This window comes from Perognathus longimembris, chromosome 11 (assembly GCF_023159225.1).
Source record: "Perognathus longimembris pacificus isolate PPM17 chromosome 11, ASM2315922v1, whole genome shotgun sequence".
Taxonomy (NCBI): Eukaryota; Metazoa; Chordata; class Mammalia; order Rodentia; family Heteromyidae; genus Perognathus; species Perognathus longimembris.
The window spans coordinates 43,431,698-43,459,023 of NC_063171.1; the positions used below are offsets into that span (position 1 = coordinate 43,431,698).

The 27,326-nt window shown below is 43.2% G+C and overlaps 1 protein-coding gene across 5 annotated transcripts in view; it reads right to left on the reverse strand.

The window, feature by feature from the left end:
• Nucleotides 1–27,026, reverse strand: part of Pip5k1a (phosphatidylinositol-4-phosphate 5-kinase type 1 alpha) — a 42,088-nt gene extending 15,062 nt beyond the window's left edge. For 2 of the 5 annotated variants that reach the window (XM_048356578.1, XM_048356575.1), the window contains exons 1-7: nt 26,541–27,026; nt 16,204–16,242; nt 8,544–8,581; nt 3,984–4,064; nt 1,163–1,293; nt 506–623; nt 203–355 (exon numbers count right to left, since the gene is read on the reverse strand). In XM_048356578.1, coding sequence (XP_048212535.1) covers nt 203–355; nt 506–623; nt 1,163–1,293; nt 3,984–4,064; nt 8,544–8,581; nt 16,204–16,242; nt 26,541–26,622 — 642 coding nt within the window. In that variant the 5' untranslated portion in view covers nt 26,623–27,026. Of the gene's footprint in view, nt 1–202; nt 356–505; nt 624–1,162; nt 1,294–3,983; nt 4,065–8,543; nt 8,582–10,249; nt 10,254–16,203; nt 16,243–25,806; nt 26,120–26,536 lie in introns of those variants that run through there. The other 3 variants (XM_048356577.1, XM_048356576.1, XM_048356579.1) reach the window with 3 other exon arrangements.
• Nucleotides 27,027–27,326: the final 300 nt, after the last annotated feature.

The following is a 27,326-nucleotide window of genomic DNA, read 5'->3' on the forward strand; positions in this document are numbered from 1 at the left end:
AGCCAGAAGTGGCGCTGTGGCTCAAGTGGCAGAGTGCTAGCCTTGAGCAAAAAGAAGCCAAGGACAGTGCTCAGGCCCTGGGTCCAAGCCCTAGGACTGGCAAAAAACACCCACAAAACTTGAACACTATGCTACCTTGCCGAGGACAGCCCCCTCAGCCTTACCCAGGAATGAATTGGTGCTCCTCTCTCCCTCTGCTTACCATGTAGTATCCTGGAAGCAATTTCTGCAGAAATTCTGCTTCCTTATGCTGGACTGTCTTGATGATGAATTCATCATCACTGGAGACGTAGAAGAGGGAACCACTAGCTCCAGAGTTGCAGAGTTCAATCAGAGGCTCACTGCAAAGAGAGCACTAAAGCCAAGAGAGAAGACAGTAAGGTATTCAGACATACCAGAGACATAGTACAGATGCATTTCTGTCCTAAAGAAAAACCTGAGCAAGCCTGTGGAAAGGAGCTTTTCTTTGGGACTATCCCTCTAACACTGGAGATTAGAAGTTTACCAAGTAATCATCAGGTCGAATGCCAAACAGCTCCCGAAAGTAGCGGAAGGCAACAGGTGCATAGGTCTTGAAACGAAAGTCATTGTAATGATGAGCGGGAGTCAGGTTGCTTCCTTCACTGTGGAGTTAAATAAAAGAAACCTTAATTTCCCAGTTTCTATCATCCATCCCTAAGGACACACTCAGAGAGAGGCAAAAAACATCCTCCTGAGACAGAGGGACTGGGACAAAGGCATAGTATCATTCTAACTTGGGTTTTGTATGTATGCATGTGTGTGTACATGCACATGTGTATGTGTGTGCATGCCAGTCCTGGAGCCTAAACTCAGGGCTTGGCCACTGTCCCTGAGCTTTTGTGCCCAAGCCTACTGCTCTCTATATGAGCCACAGCTCTACTTCCAGCTTTTTGGTGGCTAATTGGAAATAAGAGTTACAAATTTTGCTGCCTGAGCAACCAGCATTATAGGCGGAAACCACTGGCACCAACTGAGTTTGTTGTTGTTTTTTTAAAGACTCACTCCAAATGCCAGAAGCTCATGGACACATCTAAAGAATATCAAGTATTCTCCAATGGCACAGTCCTATTCACCTAATTACAACAAGGCCAAGGTCTTGATACATCCTAAATCACACCAGAACCCTTAGAAGTGTTTGTACCTGGGGAAGAAGATGCTTTCCACCACATAGAAGTCTTGCATGAGAACATCCCGCTCTGGTTTGGTACTCAGGCTTCCCACCGTGTGTGTAATGCCTAACTGGATGGCACCTTTCAAAGCTGATGAGGTTGTCTAATAAACAGAAAAGAAACAAGGAAAATTTTTTTTTGGCCAGTCCTGGGCCTTTGACTCAGGGCCTGAGCACTGTCCCTGGCTTCCTTTTGCTCAAGGCTAGCACTCTGCCACTTGAGCCACAGTGCCACTTCTGGCCATTTTCTACATATGTGGTGCTGGGGAATCGAACCTAGGGCCTCATGTATACGAGGCAAGCACTCTTGCCACTAGGCCATATTCCCAGCCCAGAAAATTATTTTTATTTCCCGCCCACCCCCCTTTCCTTTTTCTGGTACTGGGGCTTAACACCAGGCCTTGCACTCTAACCTAGCTTTCTTTTCTCTCTGTGTGTTTGCATATATGTGTATGCGCCACTCCTGGGGCTTGAACTCAGGACCTGGTTGCTATCTCTGAACTTTTTTTGCTCAAAGCTAGTATTCTACCACTTGAGCCAGAGCTCTACTTCGAGCTTTTCTAATGAATAATTGGAGATAAGAGTTTCATGGACTTTCCCATCAGGGCTGGCTTCAAATCTCAGTCCTCAGACTACTTACCTGAGTAGCCAGGATTATAAGTGTGAGCCACTGGTGCCTGGATTCTAGCTAAGTCAGGCTGAGATCTGCAAGACTAAGATTCAAAGTCAGCCTATACAGGAAACATCTGGGAAACTCAATCTCCAATTAGCTAGCAAAAATGCCAGGATAGAGGTATGCCTCAAGTGGTTCATTAATTGAAGTATAAATCTCATGGACTGTTCTGCCTGGGCTAGATTCAAACCGAGATCAAATTCCTGAAGCTAGGATTACAGGTATGAGCCACTGGCTTTATGCTTGACCTTCTTCTAATCTATTATATTAACACACTAGACTCTGAACCTTACTTCATAAACATCCAACATAAGACAGATAGGAAGTCTTCAAGAAAAAAATGGGGAGAAAGAGAGAGACTTCAGGAAACATGGCTCCCTAATGTAAGAATGGCCTTTAGGGACTAGTTACATGGTTTTGGTTTTGGTTTTATTGTTTTGTTTTTGCCAGTCCTGGGGTACTGAGGAATCAAACCCACGGCTTCATGTAGACAAGGCAAGCACTTTACCACTAGGCCATATTCCCAGCCCGGAGTAGTTATATGTTTATTCTTTTTTTTTTTTTGGTCAGTCCTGGGCCTTGGACTCAGGGCCTGAGCACTGTCCCTGGCTTCTTCCCGCTCAAGGCTAGCACTCTGCCACCTGAGCCACAGCGCCCCTCCTGGCCATTTTCCATATATGTGGTGCTGGGGAATCGAACCGAGAGCTTCATGTGTAGGAGGCAAGCGCTCTTGCCACTAGGCCATATTCCCAGCCCCGTTATATGTTTATTCTTAACAGTGAAATTCAATTTCTTAAGCTCAGTAGAACAGCAACCAACATTAGATCTGCTCATTATGAATATTCTTGCCAGGCAGAGACTGAGTACTGTGAATCAAGATTCAAAGTCAGCTGAAGACAACAAATTGAATTATTCTCATCTCCAATTACTCAATAAAAACAAAGAAGTACAGGTGTGGCTCAAGTTGTAGAGTGGCAGCCTTGAGCAAAAAAAGCCAAGTAAGAGCATGAGGCCCTGAGTTTAAGTCCCCGTGGCAGCACACAAATATTCTCATCTAGGACTAGGAGTACACCTCAATGGTAGAGTATTTGCCCAGAATACACAAGGTCCTGGGATCCATTCCCAGAACTACACAAGACAAACAATATTCTCCTTTAAACATACAAATAGATGATAGAAAGCAATCTACCCTTTCTGAAATAAATTCTAAAAGTCCAAGCTATATGATTATTTTTCAAAGGCCAAGGATATCAAGAAATGGGATGTATGGCTAGATGCCAGTGGCTCACATCTGTAATCCTAGCTACTCAAGAAGCTGAGATCTGAGAATCAGTTCTTTCTTGCCAGCCCAGGTAAGCCCATGAGGTTCACATCTCCAACTAATCACTCAAAGCTACAAGTCAAACTGTGGATCAAGTGGATCAAACTCAGAGATGGAGGCTGGAAATGTGGCTGAGTGGTAGAGTGTTTGCCTAGTTAGCATGCATGAAGCCCTGGGTTTGATTTCTTGGCACCAGATTAACAGAAAAGGCCAGAAGTGGCACTGTGGCTCAACTGGTAGAGTGCTAGCCTTGAGCAAAAGGAAGCCAGGGACAGTGTTCAGGCCCTGAGTTCAAGCCCCAGGACTGGCAGCAACAACAACAACAACAACAAAAACCCTCAGGGACAGTGCCCAGGCTCTGAGTTCAAGCCCAAAGATTGGCACACACACACACACACACACACACACACACACACACACACACACACACAAAAAAAAAAAAACTTGAAAGAAAAAGAGACAGAAAGAAAAAAAGAAAGAGCGAGAGAGAAAAAGAAAAAGAGCCAGGTGCTGGTGCCTCATGCCTGTAACCCTATCTGCTCAGGAGACTGAGATCTGAGAATCGTGGTTCAAAGCCAGCCCAGGCAGTAGAGTCTGTGAGACTCTTAGCTCCAATTAACCACCTGAAAACTGGAAGTAGAGCTGTGGCTCCAAGTGGTAGAGGACTAGCCTTGAGCAAAAGAGCTCAGGGACAGCACGGAGGCCCCAAGGTTCAAGCCCCACTGTAAAAATAAATAAGTACTATCGGTGTTTACCCTTGCGGAGTTACCAAATAAGATGAGAGGGTCAACTCAACCTACCTTTTTATATGTTGTCTCTCCTGAGGGATCAACCCCTCTGTGGCCTATTTTCTTGATGGGCATAGTAGAGGTATAAGGCACCTAGAAAAGAAGAGTTAAGATTAACATATGATTTCAATGTAACATAATAAACAGGTATAGTGATAGTTTTTCTTTTCTTTTTTCTTTATTGTCAAATTGTGATAGAGAGGGGTTACAGATTCATGAAAGGCAGTGAGTAAATTTCTTGTTCTACTTGTTACGTCCTCCCTCATTTCTTCCCGCCTCCCTCCCTCTAGTGATAGTTTTTCAAAGCAAAAATTTTCACTCGACACTCTTTCTGTATTAAAAACATTTTATAAATATTTTTCATAAGTCCCACCCTATGAAAACACAAAACACGCTATGGAATTCACAAAAGCAGGTACATGTCTGTAATTCTAGCACTCAGAGGTTAAGGCAGGAGGACGGCCAATTCAAGGCTAGCTTGAGTTACATACATAGCAAGACAATGTCTCAAAAAATAAAATGAAACAAACAAACAAACAAAACCCACCATCAACAATGTTTCCTAATGTTGCTCAGGCTGGTCTTGAACTCCTTTCTCAGCCTCCCAAGTAACTGGGATTATACGTACTGACCACAGTTCCTGTTTTCCTTCCTTTTTCACCAGCTTCCTTTCAGAAATCACTAACTCTTCTAACCTTCAATCCAATATCACTACTGTTTACTCAAACTAAATTCTCCAGTTTAAAGAATCTAGCCCTTGGGGGCTGAGAATATGGCCTAATGGCAAGAGTGCTTACCTCATATACATGAAGCCCTGGGTTCGATTCCCAAGCACCACATACATAGGAAATGGCCAGAAGTGGCGCTGTGGCTCAAGTGGCAGAGTGCTAGCCTTGAGCAAAAAGAAGCCAAGGACAGTGCTCAGGCCCTGAGTCCAAGGCCCAGGACTGGCCAAAAAAAAAAATAATAATAAATAATCTAGCCCTTGGCATAGAGTAATTCTACAGACTAGGAATTTTAAAACTAAGGCAATAAAATGAATTCTCTTAAGACAGGGGCTATAGTGCCTTGAAAATACTGTTGAGGTACTAGGGAAACAAACATTAAAATGTTCTGCATTTTGCTAGTAGTCATTAAATTAATAAGCCATGGTCTCATATCTGTAATTCCAGCTATGTGAGAAACAGATATTGAGGACTGAAGTTCCAGGCCTTGCCCAGACAAAAAGTTACTTAACTTTCTTCCCTCTCCCCCCAGCACCTTTCATTTGCTAGGCAGGTATATTACCACTTAAGCCAACCCATTCAACCCAGGAACAAGTGTGCATCTGTGTGTGTGTGTGTGTGTGTGTGTGTGTGTGTGTGTGTGACAGGGCTTGTACTAAGGATGTCAAACTTTTGCAAGACTTTCTTGCTCATCACTAGAACTTTACCAATTGAGCCACACTTTCAGTATGGCATTTTGCTGATTAATTGGAGATGAAGTCTCAAAGACTTTTTCTGCGTAGGTTGGCTTCAAACCACAATCTCCAGGTCTCTGCCTCCTGAGTAGCTAGGGTTACAAGCATGAGCCTAGCCAACCAATGTCTAGCCAACACCACACCCACAGTGTAACTAACAAATAAGCTGGGCACAGTGTACACCTGTAATACTAGTTTCTGGAGAAATAAAAGTAAGAGGACTGAGGCCAGTATAACCAAAAGGTTCAAGACTGAAAGAACTAATGAGCAAAAAGGACTAGGGCACAGCTTAAGTAAGAGGCAAAGTCTAACAAAGCACAAGGCTCAGAGTTTGAGCACTAGTACCTCCAAAAAGTTACTAAGCTAGGAAAAACAGGATGTCAAAACCTTAAGATCTTATATTCAAGTTCTACTCTTCTTATTGGAAAATATATAATATATATCCTGGGAGATCTTAGAAATTTTTTCTGAGAAAAGCCTAAAGTCTTAAGGCATAGGACTAGTCTTAGATCTCTGATATAAAATGCAGGAGGAAAGAGGTGAGAGAGATTCGGGGTAACTGCACGAGGAGAAAGTAAACAAGATATTTTGCACAGAAAAGAGAAACTTGGAAAATTAATAGTCTTCTTTTGATCAAAAGAATTTGACTGCCAGGAGCTGGTGGCTCATGCCTGTAATCCTAGCTACTCAGGAGGCTGAGATTTGTGGATCACGGTTCAAAGGCAACCCAGGCAAGAAAGTCCATGAGACTCTTATCTCCAATTAACCACCAAAAAGCTGGTAGTAGAACTCTGGCTCAAGTGCTAGAACTTCAGCCGTGAGCTAAAAAGCTACAAGACAGTGTCCTGGCCCTAATTTCAAGCCCTAGTACCAGCACATGTGTGCGTGTGCACACATACACTGATCCTATGAACTAAACATACACAAACAACAGGGCTGAGGATATGGCCTAGTGGCAAGAGTGCTTGCCTCTCGTATACATGAGGCCCTGGGTTTAATTCCCCAGCACCACATATGCAGAAAATGGCCAGACGTGGCGCTGTGGCTCAAGTGGCAGAGTGCTAGCCTTGAGCAAAAAGAAGCCAGGGACAGTGCTCAGGCCCTGAGTCCAAGCCCCAGGACTGGCCAAAAAAAAAAAAGCAAAAAACAAAACCATACACAAGCAACAGACAGTAACAGCAAAACAAGACTACTGGACTATCTGGATTTTAATCCTAGTCTTTAATAAGCCTTTTCAGGAATCCTCATTTCATAGGTAAAACATTAATAACAACAGTACTTACTTGAATTGTTTTCAGGATTAAATAACAATATCTGTAAAGAACACTTACAAAAAAGTATACTCGGGCTGGGGATATGGCCTAGTGGCAAGAGAGCTTGCCTCGTATACATGAGGCCCTGGGTTCGATTCCCCAGCACCACATATACAGAAAAAGGCCAGAAGTGGCGCTGTGGCTCAAGTGGCAGAGTGCTAGCCTTGAGCAAAAGGAAGCCAGGGACAGTGCTCAGGCCCTGAGTCCAAGGCCCAGGACTGGCCAAAAAAAAAAAAAAAAGTATACTCTTTGCCATATATTGAGTATGGTATATTAAGAAATATTTAAGCTGGGCACTGCTGGCTCTCACCTGTAATTCTAGGGACTCAGGAGGCTGAGAACTGAGGATCACGATTTGAAGCCAACCCAGGCAAGAAAGTCTATGAGACTCTATAATCTCTGATAAACTACTCAGAAAAAGCTGGAAGTGGCACTGTGGCCCAAGTGGTAGAGCACGCACCTTGAGCACAAAGTGACTCAGGGACAATGCCCAGGCCCCAAGTTCAAGCCCCAAGAAAGGAAGAAGAGAGAGAGAGAGATAGAGGGAGGAAGGAAGGAAGGGAGAAAGAGAAAGAAAAGAAAAAAGAAATGTTCAAAAAAAAAAATTTTTTTTTTGCCAGTCCTGGGCCTTGGACTCAGAGCCTGAGCACTGTCCTTGGCTTCTTTTTGCTCAAGTCTAGTACTCTGCTACTTGACCCACAGTGCCACCTGTGGCCATGTTCTGTATACGTGGTGCTGGGGAACAGAACCCAGGGATTCATGTATATGAGGCAAGCACTCTTGCCACTAGGCCATATCCCCAGCCCCCTCAAAAATTTATTTTTTATGAACATTGACAATATCTCATATTCATTAAGTGCTGTTTGATCTCAGGGTCTGGACACTGTCTCTTAGCTAGTTCACTCAAGAGTAGCACTCTACCACCTGAGCTATAGCTTCACTTCCAACTTTCTGGTGGTTAGCTGGACATAGATCTTCCTGCCCAGGCTGGTTCTGAACTGAGATCCTCAGATTTCAGCCTCCTAAGTAGCTATAATTACAAGTATGCCCAGCTTTGAGTGTGTGTATATGTGTGTGTGTGAGAGAGAGAGAGAGAGAGAGAGAGAAAGAGAGAGAGAGAGAGAGAGAGAGAGAGAGAGAGAGAGAGAGAGAGAGAGAGAGAGAGAGAGTGTGAGTGTGTGTATCCTGGGCTTGAACTGAGGCCTGGACACTATCTCTGAGCTTTTGTACTCAAGGCTAGCACTCTACCACTTTGAGCCACCACACCACTTCCAACCCAAACAGCTTTGAGTACTTAATGTACCAAATGCAATGTAGATCTGAGTGTAAACAATTTCTAGAATTTCCCAAAAGAACAAAGAATGAGATCTAGGACTGAGAGTGTAGCTCAAGTAGCATAGCATTTGCCTAGCATATATGATCTCAGCATTCCCACTCAAAAAAAAAAGAAAATCGGCGCTGGGAATATGGGCCTAGAGGTAAAGTGCTTGCCTCAAATACATGAAGCCTTAGGTGCGATTCCTCAGCACCACATATATAGAAAAGGCCAGAAGTGGCGCTGTGGCTCAAGTGGTAGAGTGCTACTCTTGAGTGAACTAGCTAAGAGACAGTGTCCTTGAGCAAAAAGATGCCAGGGGCAGTGCTCAGGCCCTGAGTTCAAGCCCCAGGACCAGCAAAAAAATAAAAAATCCTTTCTAGTTTTCCAAGACCTAAGAATGGAGAAAATAAAGATATTGTAAACATATCCTTCCATCCCAGGATTAAAATTTTAGTAACCATGGTTATGAATATTCAACTCACCTCGGGTGCCATGGATTTCTTGACTCCAGGTGCTGCTGCTAAGAAAAAAAAAATTATGTGTGTATATATGTATACACATATACATATATAATAATAAATGATAAATGTACACATACACTGTCTATCAAGCACAACAAAAGAAGCAAAGTTTTAGTCAACTCAACAAAACGATTAGCTAGCAGGGCAGGTGGCTCACGCTTGTAATTTTAGCTACTCAGGAGGCTAAGATCTGAGGATCGCAGTTCAAAGCCAGCCAGGGCAGGAAAGTCCGTGAGACTCCTATGTCCAATTAACCACCAGAAAACTGTAAGTGGTGCTATAGCACAAAGTGATAGAGCGCTAGCCTTGAGCTGAATAACTCAGGGACAGTACCTAGGCCCAGAGTTCAAGCCCCAAGACCAAAAAGCAAAAAAACAAAACAAAACAATGAGCTATGCCTCTTGTTCACTGGTATGAGAGCCTTTTGAAAAGTATTCTCTCCATACCACAAAGGTCTTATGCATATTTTTTGCTTATATATTTATTTGTTTTTGCCAGTCCTGGGGTACACTACCACTTGAGGCACAGCACCACTTCTGGCTTTTTCTGAGTAGTTTATTGGTGATAAGAATCTCATGGATTTTTTTTTCCCCTTTGAGACAAGGTCTCTTTTGTGTAGCCCAGGCTTTGAATTTTTTTGGTTTTTTTTTTTTTTTTGCCTATCCTGGATCTTGAACTCAGGGCCTGGACACTGTCCCTGAGCTTCTTTTGCTCAAGGACAGTGCTCTACCACTTGAGCAAAGCGCCACCTCTGGCTTTTTCTATTTATATGGTACTAAGGAATCGAACCCAGGGCTTCATGCATGCTAGACAAGCATTCTACCACTAAGCCACATTCCTGGCCCATTTCATGGATTTTTCTGTCCAGGCTGGCTTTGAACCTCAATCCTCAGATCTCAGCTTCCTGAGTAGCTAGGGTTACATGCATGAGCCACAGGTGCTCTCTCTCTCTCTCTCTCTCTCTCTCTCTCTCTCTCTCTCTCTCTCTCTCTCTCTCTCTCTCTCTCTCTCTGCCATAAAGTCTTAAGCACTGTCCCTGGCTTCTTTTTGCTCAAGGCTACTTTACCACTTGAGCCACAGCGCCACTTCTTGCTTTTTCTATATATGTGGTGCTAAGGAATTGAAGCCAGGGCTTCATGTTATGTGAGGCAAGCACTCTATCACTAGGCCATATTCCTGGCCCTTTTTGGTTTTGGCCAGTCCCGGGCTTGAACTCAGGGCCTGGACACTGTCCCCGAGTCTCTGTGCTCAACGCTAGCATTCTACCACTTCAGCTATAGCACCACTTCCAGTTTTTTCTGTTTATGTGGTACTGAGGAATCGAACCCAGGGCTTCATTCATACAAGGCAAACACCCTACCACTAAGCCCCCAGCTCCTCAATCTTTTTTCTAACAAATATATTTATAATTTCTTTGGAAAACGTAATTATTAATATTTTTTGTGTGTATGCCAATACTGGGGCTGAATCAGGGCCTTATGCTCTTACTTTGCTTTTCTAATCAATGCTGGTGGCTCCATCACTTGAGCCACAGCTTCACTTCCAGTTTTTGCTGGTTAATTAAAGATAAGAGTCTCACTGACTTTTCTGCCTAGCCTGGTTTTGAACCTATATCCTCCTATCTCAGCCTCCTAAGAAGTTAGGATTATAGGGGTAAGCCACTGCACCTGCCTTTTTTTTTTTTTTTTTTTTTTTGGCCAGTCCTGGGCCTTGGACTCAGGGCCTGAGCACTGTCCCTGGCTTCCTTTTGCTCAAGGCTAGCACTTTGCCACTTGAGCCACAGCGCCACTTCTGGCCGTTTTCTGTATATGTGGTGCTGGGGAATCGAACCCAGGGCCTCATGTATACGAGGCAAGCTCTCTTGCCACTAGGCCATATCCCCAGCCCTGCCTCATTTTTTTAAAAAGTTTTTTTTTATTGTTATTATGAGAGTGATGTACAGAGGAGTTAAAATTATATGTCAGGTAAAGAGTACATTTGTTTTGTCTTTTTTGGTTGTGGAACTTGAACTCAGGGTCTGGGTGCTATCTCTGAGTTGAGCACTGTCTCTGAGCTTTTGTGCTTAGAGGTAGCACTCTACCAATCTAAGCCACAGCTCCACTTATGATTTTCTGGTGGCTAATTGGACCTAAGAGTCTCATGGACTTTCCTCCCCGGCTGACTTGGAGCTATGATCCTCAGATCTCAGCCTCCTGAGTAGCTAGGATTACAGGTATGAACAACAGCTAAGAGTACATTTCTTTTTGGACAATGTCACCTTGTGCCTAGTTCTTAACACATTTATATAACACACTGGAATCAGAGGGCCTCATTGTTTACCATGGATGAAAGGGCTTAAGAGATACCCAAAACTCACTGGAAATCTTAAGACCTGAGTAGTAATCTGTTGTTTCTTTTTTGTTTTTGGCCATTCTTGGGGCTGGACTCAGGGCCTTTGCTCAAGGCTAGCACTCTACCTTTTGATCCACAGTGCCACTTCTGGCCTTTTCTGTTTATGTGGTGCTGAGGAATCGAACCCAGGACTTTATGTATGCTAAGCAAGCACTCTACCACTAAGCCGCATTTCCAGCCCAATTTTTTGTTTCTTCTTTTTTAAATATATATATATATATATATATATATATATAATTTACTGAGACATGGTCTCAAAAATACTGGGACTACAGGCATATGCCATAATGTCCAGAAACAATTTTTTCTTTCACAGGTAGAAGACTAAGAACTTTTAGCACCATCTATGGTGTTTTTCTCCTGTATTTACTATTTTAGAAGGTAAAGACCTGATTGATGGTAGTGAGGAGGCTAAGGATGGGATTGAAAAGCATATAATGTAGGTAGAAATTTGAATCTGCATTACTACATCCCAATCTTGATTTCTATGATCAGGAATTTTTTGGTGTTTAAGATTTACTTACAGCCGGGCATCAGTGGCTCATGCTTCATAATCCTAGCTACTCAGGAGGCTGAGATCTGACAATTATCATCTGAAGCCAGCCTGGGCAGGGACACAGCATTCAAGCCTTGAAGTCAAGTACCAGGACCAGCACACACACAAAAAGACTGAAGTAGGACTAGCTCAGTTGGTAGAGCGCCAGCCAATGAGCAAATAAGCCACAGTGTCAGGTACAGAATTTGAGTCCCAGTTTCAAGCTGCTAAAAAAAGAAGAAGGCCGAGACAGGATTGCAAGTTCAAGACCAGTTTGAGCAAATTAGTGAGATCTAGTGTGAAGTTTGTTTTTTTTTGCTAAGTGTCAATACTGGGGCTCATAGTTATGCTTGGCTTTTTCACTCAAGGCTGAGACTCTACCACTTGAGCTACATCTCCATTTTCAGCTTTTTGCTACTTAATTGTTGATGAGCAAAAAAGTCAAGTGTACACATGAGGCCCTGAGTTCAAGCTCCAGTACCCACCCCCCATCATAGCTATAGAAAATCTGTTCAGAAAAGTTAAACTCTTAAGGGTTTGGCATCCCACAACTTCCACTCATGATTACACTGGAGACAAATGATCAACTCAAAGGCAGGCCTTCCTCCACCTCATATTCAGAGAATGTTGTCCTCCTTTATCTTCAAATACTACTGAACTATCACTTTGACCTAGTTTTTAAAAATTCAAAGGAAGATTAGCCACGTTAAAGAAAACTAAAAACAGAGGCCGAGAATGTGGCTTAGTGGTAGAGTGCTTGCCTAGCATGCACGGAGCCCTGGGTTCGATTCCTCAGCACCACATAAACAGAAAAGCCAGAAGTAGCACTGTGGCTCAAAAGGTAGAGTGCTGGGCTGGGGATATGGCCTAGTGGCAAGAGTGCTTGCCTCGTATACATGAGGCCCTGGGTTCGATTCCCCAGCACCACATATATACAGAAAACGGTCAGAAGTGGCGCTGTGGCTCAAGTGGCAGAGTGCTAGCCTTGAGCAAAAAGAAGCCAGGGACAGTGCTCAGGCCCTGAGTCCAAGCCCCAGGACTGGCCAAAAAAAGAGAGAGAAAGAAAACTAAAAATAGAAGTCCAAATGGAATAGTATATATTAATACTGAGTCAGAAGACCTCAATGCACATGTAAGGATTAATAGTGAAGTAGCAACAGAAACACTTAAGACTAAGGACAAATCAAGTAACTGTGACTGTCTAAGAAAAAAAAGGATCAAGGGCTCCTAAAGTTCAGAATATAGGACAGCTAAGTGGTTGTGATAGTGCACAGTAATTAAAAGGCTACAGATTAAATATTTATAGTATCAATAAGAACAACAAGGGGGCTGGGAATATGGCCTAGTGGCAAGAGTGCTTGCCTCGTATACATGAAGCCCCGGGTTTGGTTCCTCAGCACCACATATATAGAAAAGGCAAGAAGAGGCACTGTGGCTCAAGGGGCAGAGTGCTAGCCTTGAGCAAAAAGAAGCCAGGGATAATGCTTAGGCCCTGATTCCAAGTGCCAGGACTGGCAAAAAAAAAAAAAAAAAGAACAACAAAATTTTCTTCCCCACAGTGAGGCAGGGTAGAAAAAAATGGAATGGATAGTTTATAAGACTCATCTCAGAAACAGAGAAAGAAAAATACCATCTATCTGCTAGGAAGTATGCTGCAATGACCCAGACAATTTAAAGATAGAACAGACCAATTTTGATTGCAAAGCCTCTCTAGCAATCTAATTGAAAACTAGTTATTCTAGCGCAAGTGGCTAGCCTTGAGGAAAAAGCAGCCAGGGACAGTGCTCAGTCCTTGAGTTCAAGCCCCAGGACTCACAAAAATAAATAAATAAATAAAAAGGAGCAAGATGCTAGTGGCTTAAACCTATAGAGACTGAGATGTGAGGATCACAGTTCAAAGCCATCCAGGCAGGAAAGTCCAGTGAGACTCTTATCTCCAACTTACCAACAGAAAATGGAAAAGTGAAGCTGTGGCTCAAAGTAAAAAAGCTCAGGGACAGCACCCAGGCCCTGAGTTCCAGCCCCACAATCAACAGAAAAAGAAAAAAGGTCATGTGTTTGTTCACAACCCCGCAACAGTGTATGCACACGCATGCACGCGGGTGCACACACACACACACACACACACACACACAGTTACCCTTTTCCTTGCCAAAATTGCTGCTGTACATATCAGAGATCCATCAAAGAAAGGCAAAGAAAACAAAAATGCCTACAAAATTTTACCAATATTACTTTAACATCTAAGTTGGTCCAGAGGGCTGGGGGTATAGCCTAGTGGCAAGAGTGCCTGCCTCGGATACACGAGGCCCTAGGTTCGATTCCCCAGCACCACATATACAGAAAACGGCCAGAAGCGGCGCTGTGGCTCAAGTGGCGGAGTGCTAGCCTTGAGCGGGAAGAAGCCAGGGACAGTGCTCAGGCCCTGAGTCCAAGGCCCAGGACTGGCAAAAAAAAAAAAAAAAAAAAAAAAAGACTCTAAGTTGGTCCAGAAACCCAACAAAAAGCATAGTTGACAGAGTACAGGAAAACAGATACCATCTACCACCACTTGGTCCAAGGGTCTGCCAACAAAAACTCATCTGTTGAGGAAGAAAATGAACCTGAGGCATTGCATAAGTCCATCTTATAATTAAGTTTCTCATTGAGAAGTCTAGAAAGGGGGGAGGGGACAAAGAAGAGAACAAGAAAAACATGGAAAAGAAAACCAACTAAGCATGGTAACACCTGGCCTAGTAATACTGGCCAATATTTACAGAGAATAAAATTCATCCTCATGGGTAAGACCAGAATATTATATTCAATAGAAAATTGCTTCCTGCCAGGTACCAGTGGCTCACATCTGTAATTCTAGCTACTCTGAAGGCTGAGATCCAAGGATCATGGTTCAAAGCCAGCTCAGGCAGAAAAGGCCATTAAGATTCTTACCTCCAATTAACCACCAGAAAACTGGAAGTAGTGCTGTGGCTCAAAGTGGTAGAGCACTAGCCTTGAGGGAAAAAAATTACAACAAAAACCCAGGGACAGTGCCCAGGCTCTGAGTTTAGTTCAAGAACCAGGACTGGCATACAAACAAAAACAAAAAGCCAGGCGCTGGTGGCTCATACCTGTAATCCTAGCTACTAGGAGGCTGAGATCTGAGGAATGCAGTTCAAGGCCAGCTCAGGCAGGAAAAGTCTGTGAGACTCTTATCTCCAATTAAGCACCAGAAAACCAGAAGTGGTGCTATGGGTGAAGTGGTAGAGCACTAGCCTTGAGCTGAAGGGCTTAGGGACAGCGCCTAGACCAGAGTTCAAGCCCCATAACTGACCACAAAACAAAACAAACAAACAAAAAAAAAAACAAGTTTCTGAAAGAATGCTCAATAATTCCAAATACTATGCACAGAGAAGCTCAGCATTTTGTTGCCATTTTTTAGGAGAGCTAAAGTAAGAAAGCAAAGTCTTTTCAGCGCCAATTCTCTCCTTCACCAAGGACTGACTTCTGGTCCAGACAGAATCCACTCAGCAACAAATATTTACTGATTAAAGTCACATTAATTCACACAAAGACTTTGAGATTAGCAATGGGGAGTGCTGAGAGTGTAGCCAAGTGGTTGTCTAGCATTCAGTAGGTAGGAATCAGACACCTTTGAGTATGTATAAGGCACAACATTTACTAAATAGGTAGCAGAGCAGGTTGGTTAAAAGTTCTCTAGGCCTTGGTTATTTCATCTATAAAATGCAGAAATAAAGACTGAGTATAACTCAGTGGTAGTGTCTGCTCTTATGTTTGGGTTCAATCCCAGCACTACAACCAATTAATAAACAAACAGAGCCAGCTAGGTAAAAAACTAAAATGAACCTCCATAGGGTATTATAAGAAATAAATTAGTTAAGTCATATATTGATTTAACATGTACTAAATGCTCTCTATATATTAGCAAATATAATCATGAAAAATGAAATCCCGGGCTGGGAATATGGCCTAGTGGCAAGAGTGCTTGCCTCATATACATGAGGCCCTGGGTTCAATTCCTCAGCACCACATATACAGAAAATGACCAGAAGTGGCGCTGTGGCTCAAGTGGCAGAGTGCTAGCCTTGAGCAAAAAAGAAGCCAGGGACAGTGCTCAGGCCCTGAGTCACGGCCTAGGACTGGCCAAAAAAAAAAAATGAAATCCCTTCTGTAGGATGGAATACATTAGGAGAAATGAGAAGTGGAACAGGGAAGTGCTGAGACTAATTTGCTAATCCAAAGTAACTGTGAAAATGATACTTTATCATTTTATATTAAAATGCATCTTTCAGCCTACAGTAGGGGAGCAGGCCTATAATCCCAGCTCTTGGGAGGTGGAGACAGGATGATCTCAAGTACTAGGCCAGTTTGGGCAAAGAAAGCTTGTGTATGTATATGTGTGTGCATATATGCATATATATGTGTATTGTACACATATACAAAAAAAATAAAAGGGCTGGGAGCATGGCTCAAATAGTTGAGCGCTTGCCTGGTATGCATTCTTGGGTTCAATCCCCAATACTAGGGGAAAAAAAGATAACATCTTTTACAGAGCTATAGTTAAATGCTTGTGTGGTGTGTACAGTCTTCTGAGAAGACCACTACAAAAAAATGTGTATTCATAAAAGGAGGAGGAGCTGGCTGTCAGTTACTGCGAGGAGCTCATGCTTCTTCAGCACAGATACACATCAGATCTACCTCTCTTACGGTTGACCCCACAGCACAGATACTTGAAACCTAATGAGGAAAAACAGAGAGTTATCACTTACTTCTATCATTCTACTTGCTTTTAGCAGAGTAAGTATATTAAAAGCACACAGGCACACAGTATGGTACTCCATCTCTAGCACCATACTATGAAATGTATAATTCTTTTTTTATTATCTTTAGGTAAACATCCAAAAAAAGAAAGAGTAGCTCTAGCACAGTATTCCAGTAGTCATAAACAGATTTGTACCTAAAACATTTTTCACTATCAAGTGAATTGAATCTAATAGAGGCTTATATAAATACATAGAATATTTACAGTATTATTATATGTATAGCCAGTATATATTAATAAGTACCATTATTGAGAAGAACCTAAGTGAACAAAAGGGGATTGGTGATATTAGTCAAAGTGTATTTTAAAATGGAATACTATACTTGTAAATGTATAAATAATATAATACCATTACTTGAAATTTTACTTTTTTTTTTTCTTTCTTAAAACTTATTACGTGCCAATACTGGAGCCTGAATTCAAAGCCTGAGAGCTGTCCCCAAGCTTTATTGTACAAGACTGGCTCTCTACCTTTGGAGCTACAGTTCCACTTCTAGCTTTTAAGTGAAGTTAAGATTCTCACAGACTTTCCTGCCTAGGCTGACTTTGACCCTCGATCCTCAAATTTCCCAAGTGATGGCTCATACCTATATTCTAGCTACTCAGGAGGCTGAGATTTCAGGATGGGCAGTTCAAAGCCAGCAGGGGCAGGAAAGTCTGTGAGACTCATCTCAAATTAACCACCCCATCCAACAAGAAGTGGCACTGTGGCTCAAGTGGTAGAGTGCTAGCCTTGGACTTAAGAGCTAAGGGACAGTGCACAGGCCCAGAGTTCAAGCACCACGACTGACCAAACAAAAAGGCAGATGATAAGAGATTCTTCTAAAAAAATAGAGCCATATCCCTCTGAGTATCAATGATCTCCAGCAAAACAGGAATACCTAATTTTGGCCTAACTTATGGATGTTAAAACTTGAAAAAAAAATTTTAAGCTAGCCTTTAAATTATGAAAGTAGCTGGGCGCTGGTGACTGAAGCCAATACAGGCAGGAAAATCTATGAGATTTGTATTTCCAATTAACCACCTTTCAAAAAAGCTGGAAATGGAGCTGTGGTTCAAGTGTTAGAACACTAGCCTTGAGCACAAAAGCTCATAGAGAGTGTTCAGGCCCAGAGTTCAAGCCCCAAGACCAGCAAAAGTAAAATGCCAAAAAGCCAGAAGTAGAGTTGTGGCTCAAGTAGTACAGCACTAGCCTTGAGTATGAAAACAAAGGGACATAGCACCTAGGCCCTGAGTTCAAGCTGCTGGAACAGCACAAATAAAAAATAAATTATGAAAATAAACTAGGAAATTAACGCTACTAAAATAATCTCAGAGCCACTGAACCAGTCGATTCTTTTTTTTTTTTTTTTGGCCAGTCCTGGGCCTTGGACTCAGGGCCTGAGCACCTTCCCTGGCTTCTTCCGGCTCAAGGCTAGCACTCTGCCACCTGAGCCACAGCGCCCCTTCTGGCTGTTTTCCATATATGTGGTGCTGGGGAATCGAACCGAGAGCTTCATGTGTAGGAGGCAAGCACTCTTGCCACTAGGCCATATTCCCAGCCCCGATTCTTGTTAAAAGACAAAGTTGAATCATCGTACTGTGTCATAGAAAGTTTTTTCTGGGCAACTCTGTACCAGTCTTATGGAAGTATTCCATTTTGGTCCTTGGCCCCACCCTATCTTGTTTGTAGAGAAAAGGGTACTGGAAGGGCAGGTTGCTAGTCCCTTGACAAAACACCACTGAGACTGTCCATAAATCTGCTTGCTATTACTAAGTCACTAGAGACTAAAATTCACTATTGAGAGGTATTCGAAAAATATCAAAGAAGAAAAAAAATTACCAATATAATCCAGAGAAACATGAAAAGAAAAATTTCAGATGGGAAATGAGCCAGCCTTAAGAGAAGAGACAATTTAAAAAAAGATATTTTCAGAGAGTGAATAGCTCTGAAATGAGTTGGGTCCTGCCATTCCCACCAACCCCCAGCCTGTGGGACAAAAGTTGGTTTTAATAGCAGAGCCTCTCCCTAAACTTTCAGAGCAGAAGCATTTCCGTAGGAGATGAGATGACATCATTCACCAGATGAGAAAAACTAAGAGGCAGTGTGTCACTGACTTCAATGTTTGAAGTACACATATAATTTGGGGACGCCAGAGGCTAGCCGGATGTGCATTCCTCTCAGACAACTAGAGTTTTGCCTGAACAGGTCAGAGAGAAGCAATCTCAGAGGCTCAATGTAAAGATCTACCAATACTACTACATACATGTATCAATAATCCCTACATAGCACAGAGATTAAGCAGCCTTTTTTAAAGCAAATTACTAACTGAGCTTTTTTGATAAGATTACAAACCATGGCGGGGAATGTGGCTTAGTGATAGTGTTTGCCTAGCAAGCATAAAGCCCTAGATTCAATTCCTCAGTACCACATAAACAGAAAAAGCCCAAGTGGCACTGTGGCTCAAGTGGGAGAGCACTTGCCTTGAGCACAGAGAGGCTCAGGGACAGTGCCCAGGCTGTGAGTTCAAGCCCAGGACTGGCCAAAAAAAAAAAAAAAAAAAAAAAAAAACACAAAAAAACGAAAGCCAGAGGTTTTGTTGTTGTTGTTGCTTTTTTAAAGGAAAACCACCTACAGGGGCTGGGAAGGTGGCTTAGTGGTAGACTGCTTGCCTAGCATGCATGAAGCCCTGGGTTTGATTCCTCAGTACCACATAAACAGAAAAAGCCAGAAGTAGCACTGTGGCTCAAATGGTAGAGCACTGTCCTTGAGCAAAGAAGCTCAGCGGGGCTGGGGATATGGCCTAGTGGCAAGAGCGCTTGCCTCTTATACATGAAGCCCTCGGTTCGATTCCCCAGCACCACATATACAGAAAATGGCCAGAAGTGGCGCTGCAGCTCAAGTGGCAGAGTGCTAGCCTTGAGCAAAAAGAAGCCAGGGGCAGTGCTCAGGCCCTGAGTCCAAGGCCCAGGACTGGCAAAAAAAAAAAAAAAAAAAAAGAAGCTCAGGGACAGTGCTCAGGCTGAGTTCAGCCCTGTACTGGCAAAAACAAAAAACAAAATCAAGTTAGCCCAAACCTATAATCCCAGCACTCAGGAAGGAGAGGCAGGATTATGAGCTCTAGGATAACCTGGTCTACATAGTGATAGTTTGTCTCAAAAAAATAAAGAAAAAAAAGTCAGTTTTGGTGGCTCATGCCTATAATCCTAGCTACTGGGAAGGCAGAAATAGAGAGGACTGAGGTTTGTAGCCAGCCAGGACAAAACGTTCACAAGACACTCTTCTCAACTAATAAAAAGTTGAGCATAGATGCATACATATTACCCCAGCTGAGAAAGAGGCATAAATATGATGACTGGGGTCAGGCCAGCAGATTGTTACATGAGATACAACTCAAAAATAACAAAGCTGGGGTGTGGTTAAAGTGGTAGTACACATGGCTGGCAAGCACAGGTGCTGAGTTCAAACTCCAGTATTATTTGTTTGTTTGTTTGTTTTGTTTTTGCTGCCAGTCCTGGGGCGTGGACTCAGGGCCTGAGCACTGTCCCTGGCTTCTTTTTGCTCAAGGCTAGCACTCTACCTCTTGAGCCACAGAGCCACTTCCGGCTTTTTTCTATATATGTGGTGCTGAGAAATCAAACCCAGGGCTTCATGTATACCAGGCGAGCACTTTACCACTAGGCCATATTCCCAGCCCCTTCAGTATTGTTTAAAAAAAGGAAAAGCAGCTGGGAAAGTGGCTTGGTGGTAGAGTGCTTGCCTAGCAGGAATGAAGCCCTGGGTTTGATTCCTCAGCACCACATAAACAGAAAAAGCCAGAAGTGGTGCTGTGCCTCAAGTGGTAGAGTGCTATCCTTGAGCAAAAGGAGCTCAGGGACAATGTCCAGGCCCAGAGTTCAAGCCCCAGGACTGGCAAAAAAAAAAAAAAAAAAAATCAAGCTCGTCGTGTGCTGTGCTATTTGAGTGCATTTCTCTGGTCCTAGTTAACTTGGAAATGCTGAAAATCATTCAACCATACCCCAATAAGTAGAAGGCACAGGATGTTCTCCAAATGAAAATACTCAAAAATGCACCACGTAACAAGTATCTCTGAACATAAAGCCCAATGAGACAATATTTTAAAAATATAAATACAAAATAACACCTATGGGCTGGGAATATGGCCTAGTGGCAAGAGTGCTTGCCTCGAATACATGAAGCCCTGGGTTCGATTCCTTAGCACCACATATATAGAAAATGGCCAGAAGTGACGCTGTGGCTCAAGTGGCAGAGTGCCAGCCTTGAGCAAAAAAAAGCAAGGAACAGTACTCAGGTCCTGAGTTCAGGCCCAGGACTGGCAACAATAATAATAATAACAACACCTATACCAGTGAGTATGGTAGTGCATACCTAAATCCCAACACTCAAGAGACTTGAGACAGGAGGATACTGAGTTCAAGGTCAATCAGCTTGGGCAACCAAACACAAAGCCTTGTCTCCAATGAAAATGATACCATGACCATATCCTCAGGAGTGACATAAATAAGCCAATTTAAATCAAACACATTTCAGAGAAGAGCCAAATCTTGTTTCCTAGCAGGAAACTGTTTTGTGTTTAAAAAGAAAAGCTCAAAAACAGTCTAACCTACAGTCCTGAGGTCATCTTAGCTAAGAGCCAGCAGCAAGAAATGAGTCACAAATCTATTCAGATCTACCTTAATAACGTACAGCCTTTGTGCAATATCTCTACCCAATAACCATCCCTTGTAACTTCAGTTTCCTAAACTGGTAAATAAGGGAACTAAATTAAAATAACTCTTTCTAGTTAATTCTGGCTTCGAAATCCATGAGAGCAAATTTCATGATTCTCAGGCCTCAAACAGATATTCCTTGACATCAATAACTTTATTTGAAGTTGTTGAAAAAAAAAAAGTCCTTCCTTAAAAAGACCAGAGTCTCTCCTGAATATGTCACTCATGACCAAGAGGCATTTCTTTTTTTCTTTCTTTTTTTTTTTTTTTTTTTTTTTTTTGCAAATCCTGGGGCTTGAACTCAGGGCCTGGGCACTATCCCTGAACCTATTTATACTCAACGCTAGTGCTCTATTACTTGAACCACAGCACCACTTCCAGCCTTTTCTGAGTAGTTTACTGGAGAAAGAGTTTCACAGACTTTCTGCCAGGGCTGGATTCAAACTTCAATTCTCAGATCTCAGCCTCCTGGGTAGCTAGGATTATAGGTGTGAGCCACCAGTGTCCGCTCATTTCAGATTTTTGTCAGACTACCACCTCCCAGTTCTGGCTCTATTTACCCAAATCTGTCCAACTCTGACTCTATTTTGAATAAGCCATGAGTTTGGCTGAATTATAATGCACATATTTTAACCAAAAAAAAAAAGTTCAACGTTAATGATATAATAGGCAGAAACGGGAACTGGAGGCACGGTTCAAGTGATAGAGCACCAGCTATGAGTGAAAAAACAAACGGGGCTGGAAATATGGCCTAGTGGTAAAGTGCTTGCCTCCTATACATGAAGCCCTGGGTTCCATTCCTCAGCACCACATATACAGAAAAGGCCGGAAGTGGCGCTGTGGCTCAAGGGATAGAGTGCTAGCCTTGAGCAAAAAGCCAGGGGCAGTACTCGAGCCCTGAGTTCAAGCCCCAGGGCTGGCAAAAAAAAAAAAAAAAAACTGGCTCATCACTGTAATCCTAGCTATTCAGGAGGCTGAGATCTGAAGATCACAGTCCTAAGCCAGCCTGGCTGAAAACTCCCCTGTCGGACTCTTATGTCCAATTAACCATTAGAAAACCAGAAGTAGAGCTATGGCTCCAAGTGGCAGAGCCTTGAGCAAAAAAGCTCAAAGACAGCACCTAGGAGCTGAGTTCAAGCCCCATGACTGACAAAACAACAACAACAACTGAGTAAGAGCAAGAGGCCCTGAGAGCAAGACTCAGTAAAGGAAAAAAAAAGAAAGAAAAAGTTGGACACCAGTGACTCGTAACTATAATTTTAGCTACACAGGAGGCTGAGACCTGAGGACCACAATTCAAAACTAGATTGGGGAGAAAAGTCCATGAGACCCTTATCAAGGATAGAAATAAGAAAAAGGGGGAGGTTACAACCCTGCAGTATAGAGCAAAAAGAAAAATCTCTACTTACAAAGTATAATTCAAATGGTATCTGCTGATATTCTGACTATATAACACTGTATTGTTCTACTTTACATTTTCAGATTTCAACTCTAAGCTCAATTAGAACTCTAAATTGGTGTAATATTTCACTAGTGTGAAAGAATTTAAGGGATACAGATAACCCTTACAAATGGCTTCCAGCTAACACTTCCTCCCCCAAACCAACAATAACTCCAACCACTGAAGTTACCAGACTATAGCATAGTTTATTAGCGGGGCTTTGCTAAGGAACAACAAAGCCAGTCATGAGACTTCCCCACTTTATAAACAAATATGCTCCAGTCCTGTGTGCTCAGCATCCAAGAGGGAAACGTCAGGAAAGCTACCCCAAAATCATTTGTGTTCCTGGCAAAAATCATACAAGTGAAGGGTGACTTCAATATTTTCTGGTATGAAGCAGAAGAAGCTACAGTTCATGATCATCTAAGGTTTCAAGTGCTTTTCCTTCAGGGAGTCACATGGGATTTTATCACACAGCTCTTATTTCAGGGAAACAGTATATATCTTAGCATCTTAACTTCCTTTCCAACCTCTCCACTAACTTCAAATAAAGACTCAAAAACAGAAACTTTTCTAGTAAAAAGTAGACTTGAATTTCCAGCTACTGATGGTTTATAAGAAGTTAAATTAAATGCAGTAGTGGTACTCGGTAGACAGTATGTTGAAAATAAACTATACAACTTGTGGGTGGGGACAGGAGGGAAAAACTGGGAGAGATCAAAGAGGGAAGGGGTGACACTGTCTAAAAAGTAAGTACTCTTTACCTGACTTACATACTGTAACCTTCCATACATCAACTTTATAATAACAGAAAAAAAGTAAGTTAAAGATAGGGCAACTGGCTCTCTGAACATTGACTGGACAGAGGCCACACTGTCAACAATATCTCAGGGTTGATTTTTATTAAGTGGTGCTATTATCCAAATAATAAAGATGGAGCTTTAAAAAAGGGAATAAATTCTCTTTACATACCAACAGTTGAGACCAGAGAGCAAAATACATCACATTTTACTAATAACCAAAGCATAAGGGCAAGCACAAGATGATAGCTACTGTTAAAATGATATTCACTTAAAATTACCTCCCCCAGATCCAAACATGGCAACTATTCCACTGGGAAAAGATGTTAACATCACTTAGAGCTGATGATTTTTGTGCTGCTCTTTATTTCACTTGTCACCAGTATAAAAGACCAGCTCTGGCTGGTAAAACAATCTACATAAGGCATTTATTACTGGCAGGGAAAAACTATTCTCAAAAACTATTCTCTTGAAAACCAAGATATGAACCTCTAAAGATTATGAATTGTTTATCTAAAATTATGCTCACCAATCTGTCCCTGAAACATGACAGTCTTATTTTATACCCATTTTCAACATTACTAGGAAACCTTGTCCTTAGGATTTCAGAGTTTCACCAAAACTTAGGTGGAGTTCAGCTAAACATCTAATACATTGGTTTTAGGATGGCTGAAACACAAACACACCTTTAACAAGTTAGGAAATCATAAACCATAATTTACACTTCTCAACTTCCTAATCCTTCTGATACCACCCAGAGAATTATTCTTCTCTGATCACAAAACCATTTCTTAAGTCTTTTTCTGAATCTCAACCAAATATTTTATTCTTTTCAAAAACATATCCTTGAAAGGAAATTTTCTATTAAATTCACCAAACCTGAACTTAGGTGAACACATAGACGCAGACAAAAATGCCAAAATGCTTTCAGGTATATTTATGACCAGAATATTTCTTAACCCAACTGTTTCCATATGTATGTGCCAAAGAAAAAGAGGTGAGAAAGAAAAGCTTAAAAACAAAAAAGTAATCTAAGATCATTTACCTTTAAGACATTTTTATACCTTGATTTTACATGTAAGCCCCTGTAAAGTCCACTGAAGCCTAATATTTGATATTCAAGTGAAAACAGAAAAACATTTACACAATCTGTATTAACTGCTACACCTAAGATCTGCCAGAAAATTTAAACCTGCAAAAATGTCAAACAATAACATCCAAAAGAAGCATCTAAAATAGATATTAGGGTTATTTGGACAAGAAGCAAAGATAGAAAAAGACAAAGCTGTGTTAATAAGTGAAAAAGAGACTTACTTCCATAAGATGAAGGCTGAACCCAACTCCAGGTTATAAACATACTGCTTTTAAGATTTACTTCCAGTGGTGTTTTTGGTGGTATAGTGGTAGGGATTAAACTCAGGGCCTGGTACATGATATGCAGAGCTCTTACACTTAGCCCTTGTTTTTGTGATCTGGCTTGCTTGGGTTTTTGTTTGTTTTTAAGACAGGGTCTTACTATGTAGCCTAGAGTGGCCTGTAATTCATAATCCTCCTGTCTCTGCCTCCTGAGTTGTGGGATTACAGACCTGTATCACCATACTCAGGACAATTAACCTGATTTCTAATGGAGGGACTGAGTTGACAGTTGAGAAACTTGCTTAAGGAACACACACAACCATTCTTCTTTCTGGGTTAAGAACAATGGAGAGAAGGTTTCAAATTAAGAAGCTACTGTATTAAAAACAAAACTGTCACTTGTACTTTTCCTTGGTTCATGCTTAGAATGAAACATGATTTGTTCTGGCCTACTACTTTTTATTTTTTTGAGTCAGGGACTTCCTAGGTAGCTCAGACTAGTCTTGAACCCATGGTGTTCCTGCCCTTCAGATATCCTGATTGCTGGGGTTATAAACACATGCCACCTCCTGCCCCTCTAATGCTTTTTATAGGAAAGGCAAAAATCATCTCTCCAAGAAACTAAAAATAGATGTACATAAATAAAACTGTGGCTTATGAAGAAGGTATCTATGACTACGTATTTTCTCATCTAATCTGGAGGGCTCAAGGCAGAACTCTTTATTAAGCCAATTCAAAACGGCAAGATTGCAATCCCAGACCTAAGGAAATGTCAAAATCTCAAGTAAAGCATCCAACATCTCCTATTCACAGTGTAAAGCCAACAGGGATCGTGGATCCCCAGATATTTCTGACAGAAGCTCTAGAACAGTTTCTGACTCACACACTCCAACTCGCATTTTCCCTCCTACACACAATCTGTTGCTTTTCTTGTAGGCCTCTTCAACCCTCCCCTAATCTTCATTAGTTTCCAATTCTGAGCTATCCTGAGCGCTCTATATTCCCTGGCTCCATTCTCCAAGTTCCAATTTCTTAAACGTTCCTTCCAGTTTATTTCGTATTATGTAATATTCAGCCACAGCAATTAGAACCCTCGCCACCCCAATCATTCTTCCTGATACCTAACTCCAAACATCACTGCCCTGGGGGGGGGCGGGGGGGGAGAGGAGCACTACCAGTCCAGGCTCCATTTAATTTGTTTTAAGAGTATTAGGGCCTTAACTCCCCCCACGTTCCTTAGGTTCGCTCTTGAAACTTCCCTTGCTTTCCAAAGCTGTGCAGTATAGAGACCTCCGCCCGCCCCCCTCCCCAGTCATCCAAGGAGCTGTTACAAGTGTGTGTGCATGTGCGCGCCCTCGCGCCCCCACCCAACCCCCGCGCGTGGGAGGAGGGGGCCAAGCGAGAAAGCATGACGCAGTTGGGGGAGTCTCTGAACGGAAAAACCGCTCCAACAATCCCCACTCTCAACCCTCAAAAGCACCCCGTAACTCCTCGATACCTTCAGGTCCCATGATTTCAACACCTGGAACTCCCCAGTGAACTCCTCTACCTGCCCCTCACACCACGTAGTTCCTCTCAACCGAGCCTCCATTTACTGTCTCTGCCCCCTCGTTTCCGTCCCCCCCCCCGACAACCTTCGTTCTCCATCCTTCCCCCTCGAGGTCCTCAACCCCAGTCTCCTCGACGACTGTATTTTGACCGTTTCCTCTTTCGCCGCCAACCCCCTGCCTGCTCAGGAATCCCTGCGGTTTGATGAGAGCCTACAGTCTTTTCCCACCCAGCTCGTTATCCGAACCCCCTCGGCCGGTCGGTCGGTCCCACAGGTGCCCCCTCAGGTCCAGAGCCCCCTCCCCCCGCGGAGTGTTCTCACCGGCCCGCTGCCCGCCACCACCCCTGGCAGACCTACCTGAGGTCGAGGTGCCGGTGGGAACCCCAGGATCAAAGGCTGGAAACCCGGCCGACGACGGCCCTGAGGAGGCTGACGCCATCTTGGCAGCCCCCTCCCTCCCTCCCTCTCAGCGGGCTCGCTCCCGTTCACTCGCGCTCTTCCTCTTCTCGGAATCCAAGGTTCCCCGCGTCTCCTCACAGAACCCGCGTCCCGCGGGCCACCCTCCCGCCCCCTCCGGGGCCTCTCCTAGACACGTCGGGCTGGCTCCGGGACCCGCTCAGGGCCGCACCATTCGCCGGGATGGGGGGGGGAGCTCCCGGCTCGCACTCCCTCCGCAACTTGAACCGCTCCCCACACAAGCTGTTCTCTCCTTTCAGAACGGTGTTAGGGCTCAAACTGGCTTCCCTAAACCGGCGTCGGATCTTAATCCCACCGAAAGGAAAAATGAAGCACCCGAAGTCCAAGAGAAGCGAGCCCCCCTCCCCCTCCTTCCTAGTCACCACCAGTTTATTGCCCAACCCCACCGCTCCGCTCCAGGTGGCTAAGGAAATCCCCCGCACTGCGCATGCGCCCCTCCTTCTCATGGTTCCTTTCACGCCACTGGAGCAAAAACGGAGCCAATCCGCAGGCTGCCGTTGGTCACGTGACGCGGGTCGCTCGGGTCCTAACGAATCCCCGGGCGGAAGCCTTGCGCTGGGCGGACCTCCCCTACGGTGGCTCGACAGGTCATTCTCATTGCGGCCTTTTGAGCGAGCCGGTTCCTTCACACTTTGACCCGCCGGGAAAGAACTCCAAAGCTAAGAG